The 25,481-nt window shown below is 40.0% G+C and overlaps 1 protein-coding gene across 1 annotated transcript in view; it reads right to left on the bottom strand.

The window, feature by feature from the left end:
- SCAF4 (SR-related CTD associated factor 4) overlaps positions 1-25,481 on the bottom strand; it is a 56,819-nt gene that overhangs the window by 23,234 nt on the left and 8,104 nt on the right. The window contains exons 2-19 of the mRNA XM_072138641.1: positions 22,248-22,331; positions 21,257-21,301; positions 19,006-19,167; positions 16,792-16,927; positions 16,060-16,205; positions 15,543-15,692; positions 15,365-15,462; positions 14,406-14,535; positions 14,144-14,311; positions 13,827-13,900; positions 13,287-13,477; positions 12,644-12,744; positions 12,415-12,528; positions 11,635-11,791; positions 9,949-10,094; positions 7,953-8,271; positions 5,792-5,878; positions 4,854-5,018 (exon numbers count right to left, since the gene is read on the bottom strand). Of these exons, the coding sequence (XP_071994742.1) occupies positions 4,854-5,018; positions 5,792-5,878; positions 7,953-8,271; positions 9,949-10,094; positions 11,635-11,791; positions 12,415-12,528; positions 12,644-12,744; positions 13,287-13,477; positions 13,827-13,900; positions 14,144-14,311; positions 14,406-14,535; positions 15,365-15,462; positions 15,543-15,692; positions 16,060-16,205; positions 16,792-16,927; positions 19,006-19,167; positions 21,257-21,301; positions 22,248-22,331 (2,473 nt within the window). The remainder of the gene's footprint in view (positions 1-4,853; positions 5,019-5,791; positions 5,879-7,952; positions 8,272-9,948; positions 10,095-11,634; positions 11,792-12,414; positions 12,529-12,643; positions 12,745-13,286; positions 13,478-13,826; positions 13,901-14,143; positions 14,312-14,405; positions 14,536-15,364; positions 15,463-15,542; positions 15,693-16,059; positions 16,206-16,791; positions 16,928-19,005; positions 19,168-21,256; positions 21,302-22,247; positions 22,332-25,481) is intronic.

The raw sequence follows: 25,481 nt of genomic DNA, 5'->3' as shown, positions 1-25,481 counted from the left end.
TGTTAGCCACCTGTTATGTGCAAGACATGACATTTTTGTTCAAAAACAGGTCACAACTAAAAATCATTACACAACGCACAGATTTAGAACCAAATTTTATTTAAAAAAAACAAGACATTACATAGTAAAAAGTTACATCCTTCAGGAGTCGATTGTGCCAAAGTGACAAATATAAGATTGCTATATTACACTCATGTTAAGTTAAAATTTTAATTAAGGGTCAATATTCTCAGTAATAATGGCCCTTATGATGTAAAGTGCCTAAAAGGTTATGCAAGAAAAATAGAGACCCCACGGCACATTACTACATAGCATGGATAGTAAAAAGGTGCTGTGGCCGTGCCTTGATGTATGTGCACTCTGTTTGAAATTGGCAAATATTGAATGTGTTTCTAGAATAATTCAAGGGGTTATCCCAAGAATAATACTCAACAAATCCTGAAAAACTCCAGTGTTGCTTTGAGGTGCTCCCATAGATCATCAGCTGTTTTATGTTGCAACGGCAATGCTCCTTTCCTGACAAGCAGGGGAGAAACAATTCTATTGGCCACTATGTAGAGAGAATCTCTATACACACACAAGCATCTCATCTTATTCGGCTACATGCACACGACCATTGTGCACCAGATCCCAGCCATAACAGAGGTCTATGTCACAGTATGGTGAGAAAGTGTAACCTGGCCGAGCAGCCACGCCGCAAAGGATAGGACTTGTCCTAACTTTTGCTGGATTTTCTGCACTCGGCCCAGTCGTGTGCATGTAAACCTTAGGCTGATGTGCACATGGTCATTTCCCCATGAACTCTTGATGCATCACGGAATTCTTTATTTGCGCGTGTTTAAAAAAAACAAAAAAACGCAACTTTAGCCCATTCTGTCTCATCTATAATGTATCTTGAATACAGAAAACTTGTAATTCCAATGTTATATGCAAAGGGTACTCTGCTTGTTAACATTAGCCACTTGAGAATGGAAGCCTACATTTATGACGTGTGTTATGTGAGGCCAACAAAGAACACCGATGGCCAGTAACTACACATTGTGGACGGAATGATGCAATGAATTCTGTAGGAATCTTACCTTTCCTCTGAGAAGCATACGGCCTATGAATTCATATCATATATATGATACTTTGAACAGTTTAATACCTGTAGAGACCAAGGTCTCAGTTTCTATAGTTGGTTTTTCCTGGACCTCTAGGACCCTGTGCCAGTAGGAGCAGGACTACTGCAATGGAGCTCCATGCGTCCTCTTCCTTGATATGAAGGTTGTAATGGTTCTCTTCACAATACCCCACAATGTTTGATAACAGTTATCCTAGAAGGACGAAGTCCGCTGCACAGATATTCTATTGGACATAATTTACATAAGTGTGTGGTGCCTACGACTCCTTCAATAACCAGTTTGCTCCACTACGATATGAGGAAATGTAATGTATAGTTGCAATAAAACAAAAAACCTTCACTGAGCGCTACAATGGTTATTGATCATTTAGCTTTCACAACAATATTCTCCAGCTTCTATATTTTGGAAAAATTTAATGAATGCAGATTTAAATATGTATTTCTATTTTTATACACTCGCAGTCCATGCTGTGTAACCACAAATAATCAGAGCATTGCACCAAGAGCAGTGCACATTATATAGTGCTTAAAGACTAAGACAATCACTGCACCATTGCTTTAGAGGCTCACAAAGAAATAGTTGGTAGAATAGAAGCTACTCACTTACTGTAGTTAAAGTAAACCAGGAGGGTTATGTAACACGAGGTGACAGTCTCTTACCATTCCAAAACTTCACTGTCACTACAGTGTAAAATGTAGTGAAAAATAAAATTTCGTCAATGCATTGACTTTAGGTCAAAGTCCGATGAAGTTTTTGCACCGAATACATATCCCATAGTGATACATGGCTACTTGCATGTGTGGAGAGGAAGAGACAAAAGCTATGTGAATGTGGTACAGGTCCAAACCAGTGATGGAGGCTTACCTTTGCTAAATCTACATAGATCCATGTTAAAACTTAGCTATTGCCAACTGTAAATCTGAATGACTTGTAAAAGTAAATTTTAGTGTGTTTTAGGCAGATATTATATAGGTTACAAGCGAGAGTCCCTGACACATTACAGTTGCTTTACATTCAAACTAAACGTTAAATTAGCGCAGGGAAGAAGAAAAAAGTCCCATCCTTCCATTTCCGCATGCCTGCCACACATTGAAAGTAATGCAGGCCTTTAAATAAACGAGTAACGATGAAGGAAAACAGGAGCACCATATTGTTTTTATAGCACCTCCCCCTCCACAAGGATATACATTTTTTTTTAAATCCCGGACAACCCCTTTAACTTGGGAGGCCATGTATAGAAAGACTTGCAATTTACTATTGCTTATGAGCAGACAAAATTTGATTAAAAAAAAAAATTATTAATACCAGGTTAAAGTTCACAGCTGTGTACTGATGCAATATATCCAACCTCATAAAAGTGTGTGAACAGAATACATTAAAAGGAATATAGAGCTGTACTCATTTACATAAATGTGCCTACCCTGGTAAAAAGCCATGTTTTACCGTTTGGTCATCCAAGTTGGGGACTACTTTAATTGAGATCAGTTTGCCCTCACGACTATACAGTCTCAATTTAAAATATAGGAGTGAAAAATTATTATGTTTTTTCTGCTGATTTGAAATGTCTCCAAAGCATTATGAGATGGATAGCATAGCATAAAATAAAGGTGTTGAAGCTAGATTGCTGCCACAAGTAAATACAGTGCCCACTAATCTTATCCCAGTGACCTATCAGCTTGGTCCCTGTTAAGTTCCCTGCATATAGAAAATTGTAAATTATACCATGGGGTCTTGCTCACAAGCCAATCCTCAGCAGTCTTCTCAGCTTTGTAGTGTAAAACAAAGGCCCTGGTGTCTCCCTGACAAGCAGGGTAGAAGCCCTTGAACAGGCTTATGTTAATAGATCACAAACCAGAACAGTAATATGGATCTGGTGGTGTGAAGAGTAAGTGAGGCATGTGGTTTCACCAACATTTCAAGCAATAAAGCATTGCACCGTGCACAAAATGTTAAGTATATTTTGTGTATGTAATAGCACATAATGTTAATTACTCATGATCTGTACGATAGATATTTACTGGTGGCTAAGGCTGGTGCCACACGTAGCGCTTGCAAACGCAAACAAAGTCGCACCCACCAGGGCGGGCCCCGGCCGATCGCAGGCATTTCCATAGAGGCGTTTGCAAGCGCAGACAAAGCGCTACGTGTGGCACCAGCCTAAGGATGAAGACACGCGTGGCGTTTTTAGGCAGTTTTTGGTTAGTGCGTTTTCACATCGTTAAAAACGCATCCGTTTTTGTCCATTTTTTATTGCGCAATTTTGGAAAACAGACAAAAATACATGCATTTTTTAAAAAACGGATGCGTTTTTTAACGCATGCGTTTTTAACTATGTGAAAACGCACTAACTAAAAACGGCCCAAAAACGCCATGTGTGTCTTCACCCGAAGCCCCTTTGAAATGTAATAAACATGCTAAAGTTGACACCACGTTAAAGGTTTCAGGTTATGTAATTTTCTTTGTGTATTCCCATTTTGCACACAAATTGGCTTGGCCTATTTTTTTCCCCCTTTCCAAGAATCTCAGGCAATGTATAATTTAATCCCAATAGTTCAGGTCTGTACATTTTTGCACTGAATGGCACTATACCTCCCACACAAACGTATGCTCGCCCCAAGCTACATACATACAGCCGCACGCTGGAGAGTGGAGGTGTGAGTGCTGATCAAATCTCCCCTCTCCATAGGGAGTCATGCAATCAGCCGTACATACAAGAGTATGATCTAAGTTTCTCTAGTCGACTGTAGGTGTGTGTATTACAATCGGGCGCCATAGGCGTCTAAAGTGGTCAATATCCTGCCAGATATCGGTTACACGAATGTTCATGTGAAAGGGGTCCAAAACTTGTGTGTAAATACAGTGGAAAATATGGTTGTCAATGTTATCACCAGACACTATATACATTTGATATTTGTGGAAAGTTATGGGAGCAGAGGTCTATGCTGGCAAGTGGGAAACATCTCAGCTGCTTTCCCTCACAGTGCATCCATTCCCGAAAGCTTCCAGGTGCAACTTAAATTGATTGGTAACAGGAATGTCTGCAATCAAGAGAACAGGGATCCCGTTCTCAGGAACAGGTGTAGCAGCAGGATGAGAATGCATCAGACCACTCCACTCAATACTATGGGAACGTTGGAGATAGCCGAGCACTGTGCTGGAGGCTCCTGTTCTCGTGAACGGTGGGGGTCCAGGAATGCAAACTTCAAACAAGCAGTTTAATCAAAGAGAAGGAGTTTGGTGGGCATCTGATGTCAATAGAAGTGGATTACCTCTATGAATTGTGTATCCTTTAGCCTATGTTGCTACCCATTTCTAGTTTGCAAATAGGATTAATTTGGTAAATAAAGTGCCTTTTACGTCCAAAAAGTACATCCTTAAAGACAACTTACAAATCAATTCGGCAAAAACAATCTTTCTACAAAACTTTTTGTACAAGATGAACCTTTCTAGATGTGATATAGGACAATGAAAATCTAATATCCTTTTTACTTAGACAGCATCACAATATAATTCAAAACTAGTTCACTCCTAATTCAACTAGATTCAGTCAATAACACAGACTCCTTCCTATACAAAGTGCATGAACAGCCAATCTACTAGATGTGAGGCAGTCATCCAGATAAAAGATGACACTAAAATTTCTAAAATCATTGGCCTATTAAGACAAAAACAAAATAAAATCAATGGTAACACAAAAACAGACTTCTAAAAACATTGGAAGAGACTTACCGTGATGTGGGTTCATTGGCCCAGGTGCGTTATTTGGCCCTCCTTGTGGAGCAGGCCCAAATCCTTTCCCATCATCATCAGAATCCATATTATCTCTCCCAGATCCGAGGGGCAAAATATTTCCTTGTGACACATCTGAATCACTTGGAGGGGCACCTGCAGTAGCTAAGAAACCAGATGTTATTCACAAAGCTCAAAGTATAAACAAACATCTCAAAGAAAGGGAACAATTGTATAAAACTGCACATGATGATCCTATAAACACTCTAGAAGAATCTTCCTTGTTCTTTAGTTTACAAATGTTGCAATAAAAATGAAGTCTTAAAATGGGATTTAGTTTAGGTTTTTTTTGCCATTCCTGTGGTCACTGGGCAGTTTTTTGAAGCCAAAAGCAGGTGCAGATCATAATGGATGAGGACTGTGCATCAGAAGTGCTTCTCCTCTATTTTCATTCCACTTCTGGTTTGGGCATCTGAAAAACTGAACATGTTGACGCACCCTAAAGGGACAGGTTTGTCTTCCTGTATCAATATCTTTAATACTGTCACTGCAAACTATGCAAAAACAAGTCTTTTATTGGTCGTACTCAATACTCATCTTGGTTTAAAGGAATTGTACAGTAGTAGAAAAACCAAAGCTTTCATCTTCCAAAAACAGCCGCACACCTGCACAGACAAGAGCAGTAAAAGCTGCATTATATGACGCCATTCAATACTCCGGGAGTGTCGGAAACTGGTGACAAGAGTGACTCTTTTTGGAAGAAAAGCCATGTTTTACCATTCGTGCAGATCATGTACCCATACCAAAAGGTATAAATACTTTATAATCAAGACCAGAGCTCCAGAGTAACTAGTAACATGACATAATATTTTGTAGGTTAAAAACTATTCTACCAAATAGAAAATTATTAACCATGATGTTCCGAGGTGGTCACTTACAGGTTGGGATGCCTAATCCAGACATGGGTGGAGGAAGAGACATTGGAGGAGTCATGGGAGGGGGCATCCCCGGAGGAGGTAAAAAGCCTGAAGGGCACATACAGTGTTAGAAACATGGTATAAGATTGTTATGGTTCATTTAACATCCATCATTTTAGATCACATTTGCACATTACATTGAGAGAATTTACAACATTGTACCTTAGCAGCCTTCCCATTAAGTCCCAACCGACCCCATTGGCTTACAAGTGATAACTAATATTTTTAAAGGGGGTATTCCAGGGTATCAATGTTAATAACTTATCCTTAGTACAAGTTATTAACATTGGTACAAGTAGAAGTCATTAATAGTGGGCAAGGGCACTTGGCACCAATTGGAAGTCAAAAATGCTACAAAATGAGCAGCTGATGCGCTGCAATGGAATGTTAAACAAATAAATAGTACAGGTTTATATATTTTAAGATGTTCAAATAAAAGCCCACCACGGTGTGTTCATTGCTGCATGCAATCACCTGCTGCTGGTTCTCAACATCCTCGCTTCTCTGTTTAGAAAATAAAAGATCCCCTTCTAACATGTAAGGGTCACTTTCAAGGAACTACAGTACAAGCATGTGCCAGCTCTGAACTATGGTTTTCTTCTGAAAGCCAGCGGGTTTTTAATGTGCACCCAGCTGCCAAATAGTACATGCATCTTTTACCAGCTGCAGTGACTGAGGTGGAAGAATTTCCTCAGTGCAGGAGTTTAAATCCAACTCTGTCACTGAAGCTTGCGAGTGGTACTGTGTGATGACACAGGATACCAGCTTAATGCCCCTCCCCATTCACATGATCTAATTATAGAGTTCAGGGGATAGTGGGATAGTTCAGGGGATAGTGAGAAACAAAGCAGCATATTCACCCACTGGTTATTTTACTGAATGTTTGTTTAAATTTAAGAAAATAACACCCAAAAGAGAAGTTGTAACTAATTTTAGTAATGCAACAGGGCGAAATTCAGATAACTAGGAGACCAAGGGTTCCTTTATGACTGAGATTGTACACAGACATCCAAACATAAATTCCAGTATGACTCAGTATTACCCACCTGGCTTTTGGGCAAAGGTCAAATGCTTCTAAAACCACATTTGTGAAAGACACCATCAGCTAACCATTAGTTATTCTATATTTATTCTAAGCTAGACATGGTGGATAACTGCACTGTCGTATTCTCATGATCAGCATTTAGGATACCCCCACACGATAGGTCACGAACACTTCATAGATGCTGTTCCCCCTCTTGAGAACAGGGGTCTGCTGACTGTCCAGCAGCAGGCACCTTAAAAAGTCTACGAGAGTGGCAAAAATAGAGTCCTACAGAGTCGACTATTTTCAACGCTCCATAAACTGGAATGGAGAGTGGATGCGGATTCACAACCTTCACTACAATTTAGTGCGGCTGAGGAATAAGAGGGAACATCAGAAGATGACCTTTATCAAGATTGGACCAGGTCCTATCAAGTGTTTAAGACACATGTAAGCAAGTCCTACGTACTGTTGTCAGACCATTTTTCACCTGTTCTTTGCCTGTTTTTGGCCATTTTCCATTCTTCTTTGCTGGTCTTCACAGGCTTGTGAAAATGATGACGATTACGAAATACTTTAGATCACAAATCAAACTCCTGTGTACAACTGGCTGCTACTGGTAACAGAGGAGTTTGTGCAATGCTTCTGGCTTGTGTCTCCTCTCCCCATCTCTTTTTAAAGTGACAAATATAGAAGCAGTGATGTAGGAGTACATACACTACAGATCAGATGGGATAAGCATCCAGGTCACACAAGTTCTTTGGTATCAGCAAAGCAGACCAAAAGGAAATGTACGACATACCAGAGACTGATCAGGCTCCTGTTTTTGATGACACGTAATTGTTTGAGGAATAGGATCTGTGAGCTTCTTATATGAATGAAAATGATGGCATTAATGAGTTTTGATGCTGTGACCTTAAGATGGATGTGCCAACTATTTAAGTTATCCCCGGTCTCTATATAATACCCACACTATTTATTGAACAAAATTTACCATCGCTCAAATTCTTCCAATAAGAATAGAATGTTGAAATAATCTCTAAGCAACATGCAGGCAGTAAAGTAGTTTAATAACCAGTACTCCATCTCTGTCCTTACCTGGTGGCAACTGCATTGGATTGAATCCTGGTCTCATAAATGGTGGTGGTGGAACCCCTGGAGCAAAGCCTGGGGGAGGTATGTTTATAGGCCCTGGGAATCCTGGGACAGGCATTCCCTGAGGCAAAGGCATTCCTTGTAAGGGTGGCAAGGATGGTGGAATAGGCAAGGCTTGTGGAGGAGGAACCCCTTGGGGTGGAGGCAAACCTTGTGGAAGTGGTAAACCTTGAATAGAAGGTAATGCAGCACTGGGCTGAAGAGTTGGAACTACTGGTACAGCTGCAAGGGGCGGAACAGATGGCACTGGCTGAGAACCCGGCTGATGGTGTTAAGAGAAAATAAAAAAGTATAAGTACAACAAAAACTGGAAGACATAACACATGTATAACAAACGCATATGACTTATGCCAAGGATCGGAAATCAATATTAGACTGGTGGGTGTATGAGAAATCATCACAGCTGTCTGAATATTCAAGAGAATCAGGACGAGTGCTAAATCTTCTAAACAGCTAGTTCTCACCTGCATTTGGATGACGTACAGATTCATTAAAATGTCTATTGATGTCAATGGACATCAACTGATCCATTGACATTTTAAGTGATGAGTAAATCTAGAGTTTTTTGTGACTGACGTATCCTGTGCTACTCAGGTTTGCTGGAGGATGCCTTGAGTCAGTCTGTGTGGCACACTGTGGGCACCCAGGCCATTACCCCAGCACAGAGATGGCTCTGAACATCACATCTGGCACACGCCGTAGGTCTGCCACCACCCATACTAGGTTATAACATCCAACAGGTGAAGCAAAGGCAGTTAATCTGTGTGGGCGCACGTCCTAAACTAAATAGATACCGATGATGGTGAAAAATACTAATTTATCCTGACTTCACAAAAAAAGGTGTTGCAGATCACGGTTAAAGGGTTATTCCCATTTGGGCATTTACATTTAATTCATTTGCCTTATCTGAACATTTCAATTGGATACTATTAAAAAAAAATGTTCCTGTGTTAAGATAATTTCTCATCAAAGTAGCATTATTGTCCCTTCGAAACAAGATTGCTTCCTCGGATATGACCACTTCCCACTCTGGCAGCAGTGCTCAGACATGTGCTATTGCTCCGTCTGACCTCGTGGATTCAGCAATCATTAGCACAGGACGAATGTGGGACCTGCAGTAACTCCCGGACATTTCATATACAAAACCTTTTGTTTCTTTGTGTAATCCCTCCAGCAGAGGTGGCCGTATCCAAAGACACAGTCTTGTTTCTAAAGGACCATATGACTATATTTATGAGAAATTATCTTCACACAGGTAAAATCTAATTGAAGAAATGTTTATAAAAGGCAGATTAATGAAACAATGTGACGAGGATACCCCTTTAAATTTGATTCCTCATACCTCTCTGCCACTCTCAAATAGTCATTGGCTTTTTGGGTGCTAAAAGAAAGTTTGCCTCTGCAGCTCTGATCTCAGAGATAAGAGCTTTCTGAAGTGATTTGCGCTCAAAGTTGCACACAACTCCCTACATACCTTATGTTTCCCAGCTGTTACCTGCCGCTTGCTTACAATGTTTTATAACTGGGTTTCTAAGCTTGTTCTGAATCTTAAAAGGGCTGCAGATGGTAGCCCAGGAGAATCCATCGACCACCCCATATTTTCTTCAACTTTGGAATACAATTCCTCTTTACATAAGAGGATGTCGAGTATGTTGAAGCATTCAAAAGTTATTACCACATAAAGTGATGCATGTCAGATTTGGAAAAAGTGGGTCTGCCCTTAATCTGAAAAAAATGCCTCAGTCCCTGAGGTGTTAATGTCAGATTTACAGTCAGCTCCAGCCCAGGTTTGTTTACCAAAGCATCTTAGCATGTTGACTTATGAAACGGACTGCACTAAATGATGGCAACTCAGCCATAAATTTGGATCCAAAATGAAGGTTAGCTAATACTTCTGCAATAAAAATTTCTATAATACACACAATACATAAACACTCACCACTCCTGGCATTGACTGATGAATCTGGAGAGAAAGCAGTGGCACAGGTGGAGGTATAGATGTAATATTTTCAGCCTGTGCACTCTCCTTTGCCCCATTCTGGGAGGTGTCTTTACTCTCTGCCTTTTTAATAAAAGCTTTCCATTCTTAAAATAGGAAAAGCAATAATATTAAACAGAATAAAAACAAAAACAGGTCATGCTCACATTGGGGCACTTGTACCTTTGTTATGGCTTGGGTTTCTTTATTCACTAATTTATGCAGCAGATTTGCACTTTTGCAACTTTTTTGCCCTCAAGGCAATCTCCCTTCAAAGTTCCCAATTGTCCAGTTTTCTGCAGTGTTCTCACCTGTGGCCAGATGTTAACCCCTTCATGACTGCCATACGGCTATATACGTCCTATTTGCACATGCCCCATGCAGAAATGAAGTTTATAAACGTCATGACTGTGACATCGGCTATATCGCCTGAACCCTGGCATCTAGAAACACAATTCTAGTGTCCTATTAAACATTGATAATATGATATATGGATTGTGAATGGATGCTTAACAGAACCAAAAATATCCACTCAAAAAATGAAATTTTTTAAGTACAGCTTTCCATTGCAGATTGTAACATTAAATGGGACCAGTCATCAGAAAATGGCCTAATACACTACTACCAGTATGATCTAGCAGCTTTATATCTTACAGATCATGTGTCTTCCATAGCCCAGCACGGCTCGATTACCCAGAAAATCCACTTTGAAGTGAAATGTAAACTGGTTGTATAAAGCCAAGGAGGCGGAGAGTTCAACACTGAAGTTAAGCTCTCTCTGCCTCTGAACACATCCTCCTGTTACTTACATCATTCACCAGACTTTTGGAGAACTGGTTAGTGATTTCTCTGGGTGCAAGCCCATCAATTACAGTGAATGAAGGCATCAGACCAGGAAAGCTTGAATTCAGTGTTAAACTGAAGAGTAGATATATCTGGTTCTGTGAAGCATCCATATTAAAGGGGAGACTACTGTTTAATATGACACCATATTGTAAGGGTTAAGGAGATAACGTCGTTTGAAGTGTGTCCCCCTCCTGTCAGCTGAAGGCAGAATGTAGAAGAAGCTGCAGGACAGACTTTGTACAATTCTGCAAAGTGAAAGTAAAAGTACATGCACCCTCTGCATCTATAGCTGAACCTGGGAATAGGTGATGGAATAATGCTGTAAATTTTTATAACGTACTTTGGTAAAAAAAAAAAAAAAAAGTTACTTCTAAAAAAAAACAAAAAACTTTAATTGTAAAAATTACAATACAGCTTTTTTCACATTTGTAGTCAATTAACAAATTTTATAAAGAAAAAAAAAATATGTAAATAAAATTATCCTGTCAAGTTAAAGTCTCATATGTTATGAAAAAAAAACAAAGTACAAATTGTTATATGTAAAGCTTTCCCAGAGATCGACATTTTGAGATGCGCTTAGCAGGTGGTCAAAAATTAATCTGCAAATTCAGGTCCCAAAGGGGTTAAAGTTACAAATCCACACCGGCCGCTATCAGAAACTTTATTCACTAAAAGACGTTAACTCAAGGTATTAAAACACAAAACACCTAAGACTTATCTGACCAACAACAAAAAAAAAGTCAGGAGCACAAAGCCAAAACAAATGGTACATGTACCCCTTGAGGGATAAGTGTTACTTACCTGCAGAGAGCGTTTCATTGTCCAGCATTCCTCCTTCACAGAGCGACTCGAGATCCTCAGGCTTCACTTTATTCCAGGGGATGTAGGTAACCCCTATTTCCACATCCCAATATTGCTTATATTCCGCTTTAATTCCTTTGTTAAGTGCCCAGGCAATCTAAAACAAATGATATAAATATGATAACATTGAAACATACATTCCTCAAGGCAACAAACTCAAGAAACATCCAGGAGCCCCATTTAACAAAATAAGGGCTCAGGCACGCAATCATAAACGGTGGCCACGAGGAAAGGTCTGAGCAGCAGCTCAGCTTCCAATGAAGATGATTTGTCTGGAGCGCTCACCTGGCCCAGCAGAAACTAGGGCCACAAACTACACCCTGCTTACAGTAAGTGTGCATGAGGCTTGACCACAAGGCTTTCTCAATAAGAGCAGATTCTTGTTACACATTAAAACCAGATAATGTAAGTTTGAGATCTTTTAATCTATGTTATGCCGGTATTGAAAAGGAAAGACTTGCATCAGATTTTACACATTTGCAGAAGGCTACCTTCATTGGGCATATTAATGTGAAATATCTTGCCATATTACTTGGCCTGAACACTGTGTGGACCTGAGCCATAGACACCTATGATCCTTGGTTACCTTTTTAAATGAGCTCCAAAATTTACCAAAACATTTTTCTGATATTTTGTACATATGGTGCAAATTGCAGCAAAACAATTTTTAGCTCCTTCATGTTAATTCTCCCCTATACAGAAGCTTCCGATGCATTATACCTTGATTGCCTTTTGGTTAACTTTGAAAGTCCCTCTGCTCAGTTTTTGTAGCGCACGATATGCATCCAACCGCTGTACCATAACAATGTAAGCACAACCACGTGGAGGAATCATCTGCAGACAAAGAATTAAAGCTTAAGGATGCAACCATCTGCTACAGAATTATTTCAATGCATTAGGTAACTGAAGGAACCGTAATTAAAGAAAATTTAAGTAAACATAAGCTTACATTAATTGATTCAATAGGTCCAAACTCTTCCAAGAGGCTGCCAACATCTTGTTGTGTAGTTCTTTTGTCCAGCTGTCCAACCCATAGCGTAGTACTACAAACTGTAGGAGAGAATATGAAGATGCTAAACACTTGACCCTAAACCCCTAAATGAAACTATGATAAAACTATCAATGAATGAGTAAGTGATCAGCGTTAACCAACTACATTTACTCCTCACCGCCAGCACTATTCCTCGCATTAATTGCTGCTCACAGAGAGAACATTCAAATATAAATCTTGACATGTACATTTAATTGCCATGGTCAAGTTCAGTGGTTCCCAACAATTTTGTATCCGAGGACCAGCTGCACTCAAATTTTCCTGGCAGAGGTCCATCTATGCATGCCGCCCGTGTGAACACACCAAGGTCACGGGCTGAAGGGAGAAGCAGGAGGCAAGTATAGTCTCTTCCCCCTCCCCCCACCCAAGTTAAAGTTCTTTGGTTACAGTCTGGGACCAGGCGTTTCATGGCCCGCTTTGGGCCACAGCCACAGGGGTTGGGGACCGCTCATCTAGTTATCAGCCAGCGAGTACAGCAAGTATGCCAAACAAGATTAAAACTTTAGAGCACACACTTCCGAAAGGAAACCTAAAAACTCACCACTGACAGCCTCAGATTTAATAGGTGGCAGTCCTTTCACTCTACGCTCTCGTTCCTTTTCTCGGTCACGCTTCTCTTGTGAGCGTGATTTTGGGGAGTGGCGCCGCCTGTCCCGAGATCGGGACCGCGATCTTCTATGTCTAGAACGTCGAGAACGTGAACCAGATCGGGATCGTCTCCTTTTAGGTGATCTATAAAACAAAATTTGTTTAAAAATTTAATTATAAGATTTTTTTTTTTTTTATTTAAGCAGCTAAAATTTGAATTAAAAGAAATTCTAGCCGTTGCCTTTGTCCATATCTACCCTCTAATAAAAAGCTATTTAATGAGTTGGTGGGGCATTGCATTTTGTAAAACTTGCTGAGGCCTTCTACAGCGCCTGTGAGCACACAGTGCAAGGGAATCCATTGTTTCAAAAGAGAAATAGACCAAGTTAAACAATTAAAGAGTGAATTTCATCCTTCATGGTTTATCAATTTGCAGGATATAAAAAAAAATTATAAATATAAAAAAAATTCTCTCTTCTGGGTAAATTCATACCTGGAAACAGACTTTTGACGATCAGTCAAATGACGTTTTGATTCATGGACACTGGGTTCCTCTACTTCCATGTCCTAAGTGGGAGAAATAAAAAAAAAAAAAAAAGTGAGTCAATGGCCTACATTTATCAAAAACATTGAAGTGTGAAAGGTGAACCAAATTCATGAATTGTTGGGCATGTGCGCGAATCTGGCGCCCAGCGCACTGATCTGGAAGGATCCACCTTTTTATTTGGTGCACTTTGTTCATACTACAGAATTGTAGCGCCTCTAAACGAATCAATTTGAAAACACTTATCGAAAAGGGATTAGACTAACCGATTGAGACTCTCTCCCCATCAGTACATCATTCTGTTGTGTAGAAAAAGACACAGGCATAAAGGGTTGAGGAGATGCCTGGGAAACAGGCGGAACCATGGGAGGGTATGGCTGAGTGGGAATCATTCCAAAGCCAAGCATTTGTCCTGATGGTGGAGGTACTGCCGCCTATTTGGGAAATTAAAAAAAAAAAAAAAAAAGGTTACTTTCGTAATGGGCTATTTTATTTATCTTAAAGGGAAAGCCATGTTAAAGGATATACCTGACTATGAGGTTCCTGAGGCATTCCCATCATCCGTGACTGAACTGCTTGAAACTGATCCATGTTTGGCATTTGTCCTGGGATCTGTGAAAATGTTGCAGGGGGCTGCAGTGCCTCTCCAGGGAATTGACTGCAAAGTAACGACAAAATGAAAGACATTAGTAAACCTAAGCACCCATAAGCTAAACCATTACAATACAGATACTTCCCCCTATGATTCCAACAAAAACGTTAAGACACATTTCTCCAAAAACCAAGCCATTTACACTTTCCCATTAACCAATTTTACATTAATTACACCACTAAAAATAGGGACACAAAAACCAAAAATGTAGAATGCATAAAACGACACTTTATTAGATCAATTAAAATGCTTTTAAAAAGACAGCATACACAGAAAAAATCCACCACTGGAAAAAATAGCTAAATATACATAACAAATAAATCACAGTAAGCCTGTATAGAGGTCTAGTCCTCAGAACTAGTCAAGGCAATTGCTTACAAACAAGTATTGCACATTACCCAGAGGAATGACAGAGGACAAGAAACACATATACAGGTATATACAGACCAAAGGTGGACATCACCCAACACGTGCATATACTGCTGAAAGCAAGGCAAAACATCGGGTGGTTTCACCTGTTATGTATTCCTTATCCTGTTATTCCTCTGGGTAATGTCCTTGACTAGTTCTGAGGGCTATACCTGCTATACAGGCTTACTGTGATTTATTGGTTTTGTATATTTAGCTATTTTGTCCAGTGGTGGACCTTTTCTGTGTAGGTTGTCTTTTTAATTGATCTAATAAAGTGTCGTTTTATGCATTCTACATTTTGGTTTGTTTAATTTTATTTGTAGCATTATTTGATTTTGGAAACAATCCATTTGATTTGGTGGGAGTACATGGTGTCCATGACCCCCATTACTTGTATCGGTTGTTATTACTTATCTTTACTCACAAAGGTGGTTGTGGAGGTGAAGCAGAGGGACTTGATGCATCCTTCTTTGCCTCATCAGCTGCTTCAGGCTCATCATCGTAATCAAATCTGTCAAGTAACTGAGTAAAAAAAAAGTCATGAATACATTGTGTACAAATGAGAAAGCTCACTGTATACAGAGACTTCTGAGAGGCGTCACCTTGTCAAATGCAGTAGTTTTCCTCTCTGCCTGGTGGGAGGTTGGCTTCATTTGAGAAGCGATGGCTTGTACTTGAGCATAAACATTTTCATCAACGATAGGAGACTGTGGCTTTGAGGGCTGCTGGAAGGTCTGTAGGATCTGCTGAAGCTTTACAAGGAGAATAAAGTCTGTATGAAAGCATGAACAAAGTGCACTTGTCTCCTAAAATAGCATATACTATCCAAAATAAACATTAATATAAATCCAGAATAACAGGTACTAAGCTGTGAAACTGACTGCAATATTGTATTCTACAACTTGTGTATAACCATCTTAAAAAATGTCATAATTTTGTGCATTACATAATTTGCTTACATCACCACAGAAAGATCAAAATTTTGCCACCCTCCTTCAAACATCTATTCCCATAATATTCTCTTCTCCTGAAAACTTTATTAACCAAGCCACACACCAAGAAAAGTAAAATGTTGTGCAATTATTTTGTCCAACTCCGTTAGGAGAGAAAGTTCCTTACCTGTTGCCCTTGGCTGCTTTGAAACAACTGAGCCACCGCAGCAAAAGCCTCCGAGTTGGGTAACTGAGGTACAGACACTGCCGGGACAGAGCTTGGGGCCTCTTCCTGAGGGTCAGAAGGCAGTGTTGGAGGAGGGGGTGAAGTGCCTGTACAAAAAAAATTAATAAAATGTTTAGTCAAACAGAATTTGCTTATTTTAATGGCCACACTGATAGTTTTCCTCATGTATACCATTGACTGCACAATAATCACTGCTTGCCAGGTGTTTTATGCATACTGTATACTGGTCTAGCTTCATGTCAGTGGGTTTTCAATACAAGGACAGTGACATCACTGGGGAAATACCCCTAACATTGGCAACAGCCAATCGCCAGTTGCTGTCGTCGTTCCTTGGGGGAGGGGATGAGTTGTAGGGTGACGAATTCCCGTTCTGGGATATGTCTGTGCCATATGTTAGGACATATGGCAACAAAAAAAAAAACATGTGAACCCAAACTTTCCTGTACTACTACTATTAATTGGTAAAAAACTTAAAAAGGTGATATACACATGTGAGCCAATCGAGTTCAATTGTCTTCCACAGATGGTGGCCAAACTTCCCTTTGACAGTCCCATAAAACTGAGTAAGCACAAAGCATTACATGGACTGCAATTCTGGTGTTTCGAAGGAAGTTTCTGGTGTTTTAGTCAAGCTATAAACAAGTCATTAATTAGTACACAAAATGTTTTTACCTTCTTCATTAGCAGAACTGTCAGCCAGAAAATCAGCAGCCGCATTACTAGCTGCCATATCCAATAATGGTTGAATAATCTCAATTCTGAACACACCATTTTTTTGCCACAAATTTAAAACACGGACGATCTTACTCTAGACAAATGAAAAAGAAAAAAGTTAACCGTTAACAACCTGCACTAAGATCTAGGGATACAAATTTGTAAGAGACAAGTAGATAAGACGTTGAATACATTAAAAATGAATTGAACCCTTTACCTTTTATATATATTTTTTTAACAATGTCTGTTTATTCTGCTGGAAATTTATGAATAAGTTGACAACCAAAGTAGTGGATGCAGCAGCCAAACACCACTGCAGATGCCACATGCTGGATTAAAACCAGAATTATGCATGTTATAACTTATGAGCAGAAATAGCCCCAATAAACCATTTCCAGCATTTTGTCAAGCATCGCAAAAGCTTTCAGAAGAAGTTTCTTTCATATCCCAAAGATGCATAATCATCCAGAAAAATAAACTTTAGTTTAATAAACTAATTAATTTACATCTCAGTTGAAAGTCAAGGAGGCGGATACTTTAACAGTGAAGTCAAGCTCTCTCCGCCTGAAAAGACCCCCTCCACTGTGACTGACGTCATTTACCATCCTTCTGGAGAGGCGGTTAGTTGTGTCTCTGGATACAGAGAATTCATATACAGTGAAAGGCACATTCAATAAGAGCTTTATTTCAGTGCTAAATGTTTTACCTTGTTAACATTTTATAACCAATTTACATTTCGCTTCAAAGCAGGTTTTCCAGATTATGCCACCAAGCTGAATAAAGTGGTTAACCAGTAAAGTTACTATCAGTATGTGAACCTATTAGGAGAACTTGTGCTGATCGGTTCTCTTTAAAGCAGGGGTTCTCAACCTGTGGGTCGTGCTCCCAGCAGGGGTCGAACGACCAAAGCACATGGGTCGCCTAAAGCCATCGGAGCATCGATTTTATCACATTTTGGGTGCAAATACAATATTCTGGTCCAATGAGTCATTAGCATATTCAAGCTGTCCACCTTATTCATGAGTGGGAGGCACAGACACACCCCCAGTGCTTGACTGACAGCTGCTCCATGTAATGGCTGCTCCATGTGCTGGTGGCCACACCCCTTGCAGCCTGTGTGTGTGCGTGTGCGTATAGGAGAGATACAGCAGCTTCAGGCAGCCATGTTATAGCAGAACATGTCAGGTACTTGTGTAGCTGATGTCTGTGTATTAGGAGGATGCAGCATGTCAGCAGATGCAGCACACACATTAGCAATGCTTTACTATACATTACACACAGACATGAGCAGGGGGAGGCGTAACAGGGGTGACATCACTGCCTCTGATCATGTGACCAGCCTCATTTACTTTATAAAGAAAAGATGATTTTACAATGATTAATGTATGAAATAACTAGATAAAGGCTGGGGTGGATCCTTGTGAGCTGCTCTAACAGGTAGAGGTGACAGGACAAGTGACAGACCTGATGACAGGTGTCCTTTAAGTTAAAAGGGGTATTTCAGGAATCAGCATAATTCATATACAAATGGGTCCTTAAAATATAAACTAATTAGCTGTCCTTTAGCCAATTTTGCTCCCTTTAGCATAAAATGCTGCTGACACTAATGAATAATTAAAATGCTACTGGTCCTTTAATCAGTCAGTTAATTTTCTCCATGTGGAGGAGACACGACAGAAGATCCCGCTGGTCACATGTCCACATGACATGTCCTGCACCTGCCTAAGAAGGTCATGCGATCACCACTAAGTTTGGCTGTAGTTGGTTGGTAACTATGGTATTTTAACTATGGTTACCAGGGGTAAGAGCATGAGAGGGAGGAGTAGTTACTGAGAACTAAAGTATCATGGGACTTGTAGTTCCCAGTTGCAGCCATCTTGGCAATACTTTAGAAAGGCCATAAAATTTTGTGAATCATAAAAAACTATGTAATCATCTTTCTGTGACTAAGGACCTTGAGTTGTTATATTTATTTTTAGCATTATGGGTTTAAAGATCACGTGAACACAACATATATGTACAGAAAATGACACATAGGGGTAAGCTCATAAACTGTACAAGAAAAGCAGGTTAAATGTAATAGCTCTAACAAATCATACATATTAAAAGAATACCAAAATGGAAAAATCATGTACTTCGATTTTTAAAAAAAGACAGATGGTTGTGCACTACCTTATCCTCTGTTGGACATAGATACAAACACTGGAAAGTGGCTGTTAGGTTCTTGATGAATCTTGGACCAAAAACATCTTTGTCAATTCCAAACTGATGACGAGACTGACGAACTATTGAGTCAATAACGTACAAGCCTGGTACTTTATATTCCGGTTTGCACTAAACAGAAATAAGATTAAGAGAGTTAGAACTAGATAAAGATCAGACAGAAGCAAAATGCAACGCATTGCTTTATAAGCAGTGCAGCATAATATTTCCAGGAAAAGACTGTACTGTCATATTGTAGCAATCTCGAAAATCTTTGTAAGTTGTTGGGGAGTTGCACAAGACCTGGAATTGACAAAACTTGCCCTGTGGGCCGTTCACTTGAACAGTACAGGCTTTCCCAACTTATACGACCCCTAGATACAAACAGCCCTCTGGCTACAATGATCAGGTGTTCTTGTGATAAACTAAAGGTTTTAAAATCCAATTATCACAGAGACCAAAAAAAATTGTCTGGAGTTATAATTATAAAACATACAGTTCCGACTTGCATACAAAATGAACTGAAGAACCTATCGTGTGTGTAACCTGGGAACTGTCTGTGTTACATATGGATTGCATAACTGTGTGTGGTGTGAACTCTAGTATTGTATTCTTATGTTATCCCCAGCTGTATTCCTTCTACTACATCAGTGATGGTGAACCTGTTAGAGACCGAGTGCCCAAACTGCAACCCAAAACCTACTTATCACAAAGTGCCAGTACGGCAATTTAACCTGAAAACTGACGGTTTAGTTTAGAATCAATAAAATTATGCGTTCCCGATCAGTGGTAGGTTCCCTCCCGTTGAGTTTTATTTGCATTTCAAAACTGCTTTACTTGTTTCATTCTTTACGTGCGACTCCCTTCCATTGAGGAAGAGGCAGCAGTCCTATTAATGCAAAGACTGCTACATGCACATGTTCACGTAGCTTTAGTGTGCGGTCACAAGTACTGCTAGCGCTGCATTTACAAATGCAGCACTATGGTACGGGGGCAGGCTTTGGCCCGATCGAGTATGCATTCCTATGGAAACCCATAGAAACGAATATGCAGTTGGGCCAAAGCTTGCCCCCATACCCTAGTGCTGCGTGTGTGACTACACACTTAATAAGGACTGTTGTAGTTCCCTGAATCACAGTGCTGTGTAAAATTTTACAGTGTTACTTAAACAGGACTGCTTGACATTTATGGTAGGAAAAGGCTTATGTAGGCAACTTACATAGGACTGGTGCTTTTTCCTACATATAAGGAGATAGTCAACAGCAAAGTAGGAAAGTAGCAGAACTCGGTCTCCAATTCAAAAGGTGTTTATTCACCAGGTGGATATACAGCAACGTTTCAGCTAACTCAATGTAGCTTGAGAATGGCTACATTGAGTTGGCTGAAATGTTGCTATATATCCACCTGGTGAATAAACACCTTTTGAATTGGAGACCGAGTGCTGCTACTTTCCTGTTGAACGCTGTGGTCTTGGATTGGACACACTATAGCTTGCACCCATCGGGTTAAAACCTTTCATTCTGTGTTGCCCGCCTACATTGCTGTTAAGGAGATAGTCAGGAGTCTCTGAGCTCGTTTTACAGCAGTCATATATACACTGAATGACTAAGATAAAAGGCTGATTGTAGGGTCGAGTGACACAGGAGGCCAAACAGGACACAGGAGATAGAGCAGATCTGAAAGCTCACCTGCTAAAAGCCAGAACTCTGTCCTGCAGTTCAAATCATCTGCAGATCATTCTGACAGCACGTGGAAAGGAACCATAAAGCAGACGCTGGGTGATCCAGCGTCAGCGATTCCTCCCACACAACCTATGACCTGTGGCGGGCTCCTTACTGCTGCCTGCATAAATTCTTGTGACGTGCGTTAATCTGTGAGCAGACAGCAGCGCTGGGCAGCCTGCAGGTACCTTAGGGACTGAAGGAACAGCTGGCTTAGCGACCAGGGTTCAGGCAGCACTGATACATTGCCTGGCACCTGGCAGTGGTTGGGTGGAGGGGGCGGATGCCAGCAGTAAGGGCTCTGCGTGCCCTCTCTGGCACACGTGCCATAGGTTCGCCACCACTGTGCTATATTATGCAGAAATAATTTTACTGCCACCAGTTTGCATCATTTGTTTATCAGTCTCAGCCAGTCAAAGCACATGACAACTGTCCTAAGCTACAATTAAAGCCTCTGAAAATGGGAGTAAACATGATACAATAATTTGAGAAGTTTTTACCTTTTTGATGAACTTTTCTACAATCTGGACCACGTGTTTGTAAAGCTGTTAAAGAATAAACGGGAACAAAATAAGCACATTTTTCAAGAACATTGCATTTTAGAGAACACACAACTATAGGAAAAATTCACCAAAATAAAATATTTAGTCACAAACAATCCTATAACGTAGACCAATCGGAGTAGAAATGAGCAAGATCTAGAACTTTTAAACATGGCAAGTAGGAGGTGAATATGTACCAATGTTTGATAACGCTTCAACTCCGTACTGACCACATCTGCATGCTGCTGACAATTTATGGTGTGACAAAAGATGTCGTCACCTGATAAATCAGCAGGACATGCTGCCATCTAATGCAGGTATGGCTATTTTAACATCCCCATAGTCACAAAAAGTAGGCATAAAAAACACCTAGTTTTTGTATTTCAGCAAATCTACTTTGTTTGTCCTATCTTTTGACAGACTTATGCCCAGTGCAAGGGCATTATACACAATACAATCAACAAAAAGTCAATCCCGTCCATGATTCATGCTATTTGAAGGATGATACAAAAAAAAAAAAAAAAAAAAAGTCAATCCGAGATAGGAGTTTATGCACTCCAGTAAGACCTCTGTGGTACAGTACACCAAGATGCACAGGGTTCATTGTTATTGAACTCCACAGAGCCACAGTGCTACAGTACCAACCACAAAGCTGTATATAAAAATTAAGTTCAATTTACATATTTGTGGTCAGTGCATGAAGGTCGCCCAGTAGTAGTAGTGCATCAATTAGTGCAGAAATGTAACAAATAATTATTGCCCTATTGTAGTTGAGACACCCAGGGGGCCACACTAAGCAAAATTATGCCTAGCCTAGGGGTTCCCCCCAACATTGCTGGAAAACAAGTATACTGAACCCACACCCATTGGCAACTTTATTCATGCAAAAATGCTACATGTTTCCGATATACATAAAGACTGTACTCAAATGTGTGTAATTTGCACTTACCTTAATAGCTTTGATTGCTGCTTTAGTTATTAGAATCATTTTCGCTCGAGAAATTGGCGGCTTCATATCCATGAGCGAAAAGAGCTGGAAAGAGAAATATCAGTACAATTTTAGATTTGAAGCTTTCATGAGAAAGTTTGTACTGTCTGCTTCCCCTACATAAAGTTTCAGAAGGTAAAAAAAACTATAAGGAGTCTTAGTCAAAGCCTGGTAACCACCCTGACAATGAAGCACATGCAGGATTGGTATTCCATTCACTTCATTCAAGCAACTAGGAAGGTGATCTTGCCCAACTTCAAAAAATGCATTCATAGGAGTATTTTAACCGCTTCCCTGCCAAGGACATCCTTGCAGGGAAGCATCTCTAGGGCCAAGGACTTATGTGATAACATGAACATTAATTAACAATAGCCGTTATCAAAATTCTGAAACATATCTGAGGTGCAAGCAGCTACAGTGTGGGGGGGGGGGGGGGAGGAGGGCCAGCGGGGGGAACAGAGGTATGCACATTTAAAGTGAAAATTTCGGGTATGATTTTTAAATATACAAATAACTCCCGACTGCACTTAATGTCTCCTGTTATCTGACACTTAGAAACAAAGTTAAATTAATAGGAAATAAGGGAATCTCCTCTTTCAGATGAAAACAGATTTTAGGTTCCAGAGATCAGAAGTTATAGTCATCTGAAATGTGCCCTCCCCCTTCTGTATTATTAGCAGGCAGACTGCAGGGAGAATTTGGACAAGGCTGCACACAGGAGCTGCTGCACCTCACAGATAATGTAGATGAGTTACGGTTTTTACTACAGACAATTAACACATCCTCTTTGCCTAATATGGCTACATATTAACACCGGGAGCCAGAACATGTAGAAAAAGTTAAATGTAACACAAAAAGCAAGGTCAAACCTCTGCTAGTGGATAAACAGCTGCAGATTATAGTAAATTAGAGAATTGTACTTTCAATTCTTATGAACCAAGGAAGGTTCCATTTTTGTGTGGCTAATACAATGACACATTTTTGTTATCTCATTAGCTTGGTTAATGGATGCATAGTTTTTTTTAAATTGGTTAAAGTTGCGTAAGGGGGGAGTTCAATAATATATCTTTGTGCAGTGCAATTGTGCAAGAATTGTCTGGTGCCCCACGTAGTTAACTTTCCCTTTGCTGCATATTTTAAAGGGGTTGTCCGAGTTTTGAAAAAAAAAAATATATGTGGCCGGGAGCGGGCTGCCTAAAACAATAAAGCTGTACTGTCGCTCCGGGCACCATGTAAACAAACATGGCCGCCGGAGCAGCGCTGCTACGGCGGCCATGTTTGTTTACATGGCGCCTGGACCGGAGCGACAGCAGCGCTGGATACGGGAGGGCACCGGAAGGTAAGTACAGCTTTATTGTTTTAGGCAGCCCGCAATGTGTTTGCAATGTTTTCAACATCAACCCCATGAATTTATCTGATCACATGAAATCATAGCATGTCTGCATGGACTTCTACATGGAGGCATATAGCTTCAAAATCTTTTTTTTTTTTTTTTTTAAATTATGTAAACGAGGTTGGGCACAGGGAGAGAAAGTGATGTCACTTCTGTTCCCGCTCCCCCTCCTAATGTCTGTTTGTAATGTATAATAAACTATTGCTTGTGTTTGTACTTTGTTTGTCCTATCTTTTGACGGAATACGACACCGTGCGCTGTGTATTTATGGAGAGGTGGCAGGGGTTAGCAGCGCACTCCCCGGTACTGCCGTGTGCCCGCCGTGCTACGGTACAGCAGGCAACGGAAGTGTGAATGTAGCCCAACAATGCGTTTTGTGAATGCTGTGTATCAGTCTCATATGCAAGGGTTAATGTACGAGAACGAAGAGCTGCTAAAATGGAAGGGGGTTGGAGAACAGCCCTGTGGCGACAGGTTCCCTTTAAGGGATCGATGGCATGGGCTATTAAATATGAATGCGGGAACTTTTTAAGTACCCACTGAGAAAAGGACACCTATTTATGTACAGCTTGTTTGGCACTAAGGTCAAGAATGAATTATTAAAGGGGATGTATAGGTTAGCAGTACATTAAAATTACTACATTTTATGAATTTTTGGCAAAGTCTCCTAATTGTAAGGCTGTATCTCAGACGCCTGGTATATTCAAATTCTTATACTGTATCCTGTTTGTGCCTGCCTCGATATACAAACAGACACCAAGTGCCGGTGGCGTGGGACAAGCACAGGAGAAGGCAAGCACAAGTTTTTCTATAGCTTTGCTGTCTATGCACGTTAGCGTATGTATACATGGTATATATTTTGTACACTGGTCTAAAAATGGAAGTTTGGCAAACACTTGCTGTGTTACATATTCGCATTGTATATTTTTCTTCATCATTTAACATTTAAAGGGGTATTACAGGAATCAGCATAATTCATATACAAATGAGTCTAAAATATAAGCTAATATATAATTAGTTGTTTAAAATGTTGCTCAGCTTAGCAGAAAAATGCTGTGGACATACAATGGGCCACCGGCCCTTTAACCCCTTAACGACTTGGCCTTTTTTTAGTTTTTTCACTTCCATTTTTCACACCCCACCTTCAAAAATCTATAACTTTTTTATTTTTCCACATAAAGAGCTCTGTTATGGCTTATTTTCTGCCTAACAAATTGCACTTCGTAGTGACGGTATTTAATGTTCCATGACGCGCACTGGGAAGCGGGAAAAAAATTCCAAATGCAGTGAAAATGGTGAAAAAACACATTTGCGACGTTTTCTTGTGGGCTTGGATTTTACAGCTTTCACTGTGTGCCCCAAATGACATGTCTACTTTATTCTTTGGGTTGCTACGATCACAGGGATACCACATTTGTACAGGTTTTCTAATGTTTTCATACATTTAAAAAAATTAAAACCTCCTGTACAAAAATTTTTTTTTTTGATTTTGTCATCTTCTGGCGCTAATAACTTTTTCATACTTTGGTGTACGAAGCTGTGGGTGGTGTCATTTTTTGCGACTTTTGATGGCGTTTTCATTGCTATCATTGTTAGGACTGTGCGACCTTTTGATCACTTTTTATGAATTTTTTTATATTTTCCAAAATGGCAAAAAAATTTCATTTTTGACTTTGGACGCTATTTTCTGTTACGGGGTTAAACGCAGTGAAAAACCGTTATTATATTTTGATAGATCTGACATTTTCGGACGCGGTGATACCTAATGTGTTTATGATTTTTACTGTTTATTAATATTAATA

Source organism: Engystomops pustulosus, chromosome 2 (assembly GCF_040894005.1).
Source record: "Engystomops pustulosus chromosome 2, aEngPut4.maternal, whole genome shotgun sequence".
Classification (NCBI taxonomy): Eukaryota; Metazoa; Chordata; class Amphibia; order Anura; family Leptodactylidae; genus Engystomops; species Engystomops pustulosus.
The sequence above is the reverse complement of the archived record's forward strand: the minus strand, read 5'-3'. Positions and strand labels throughout refer to the sequence as shown.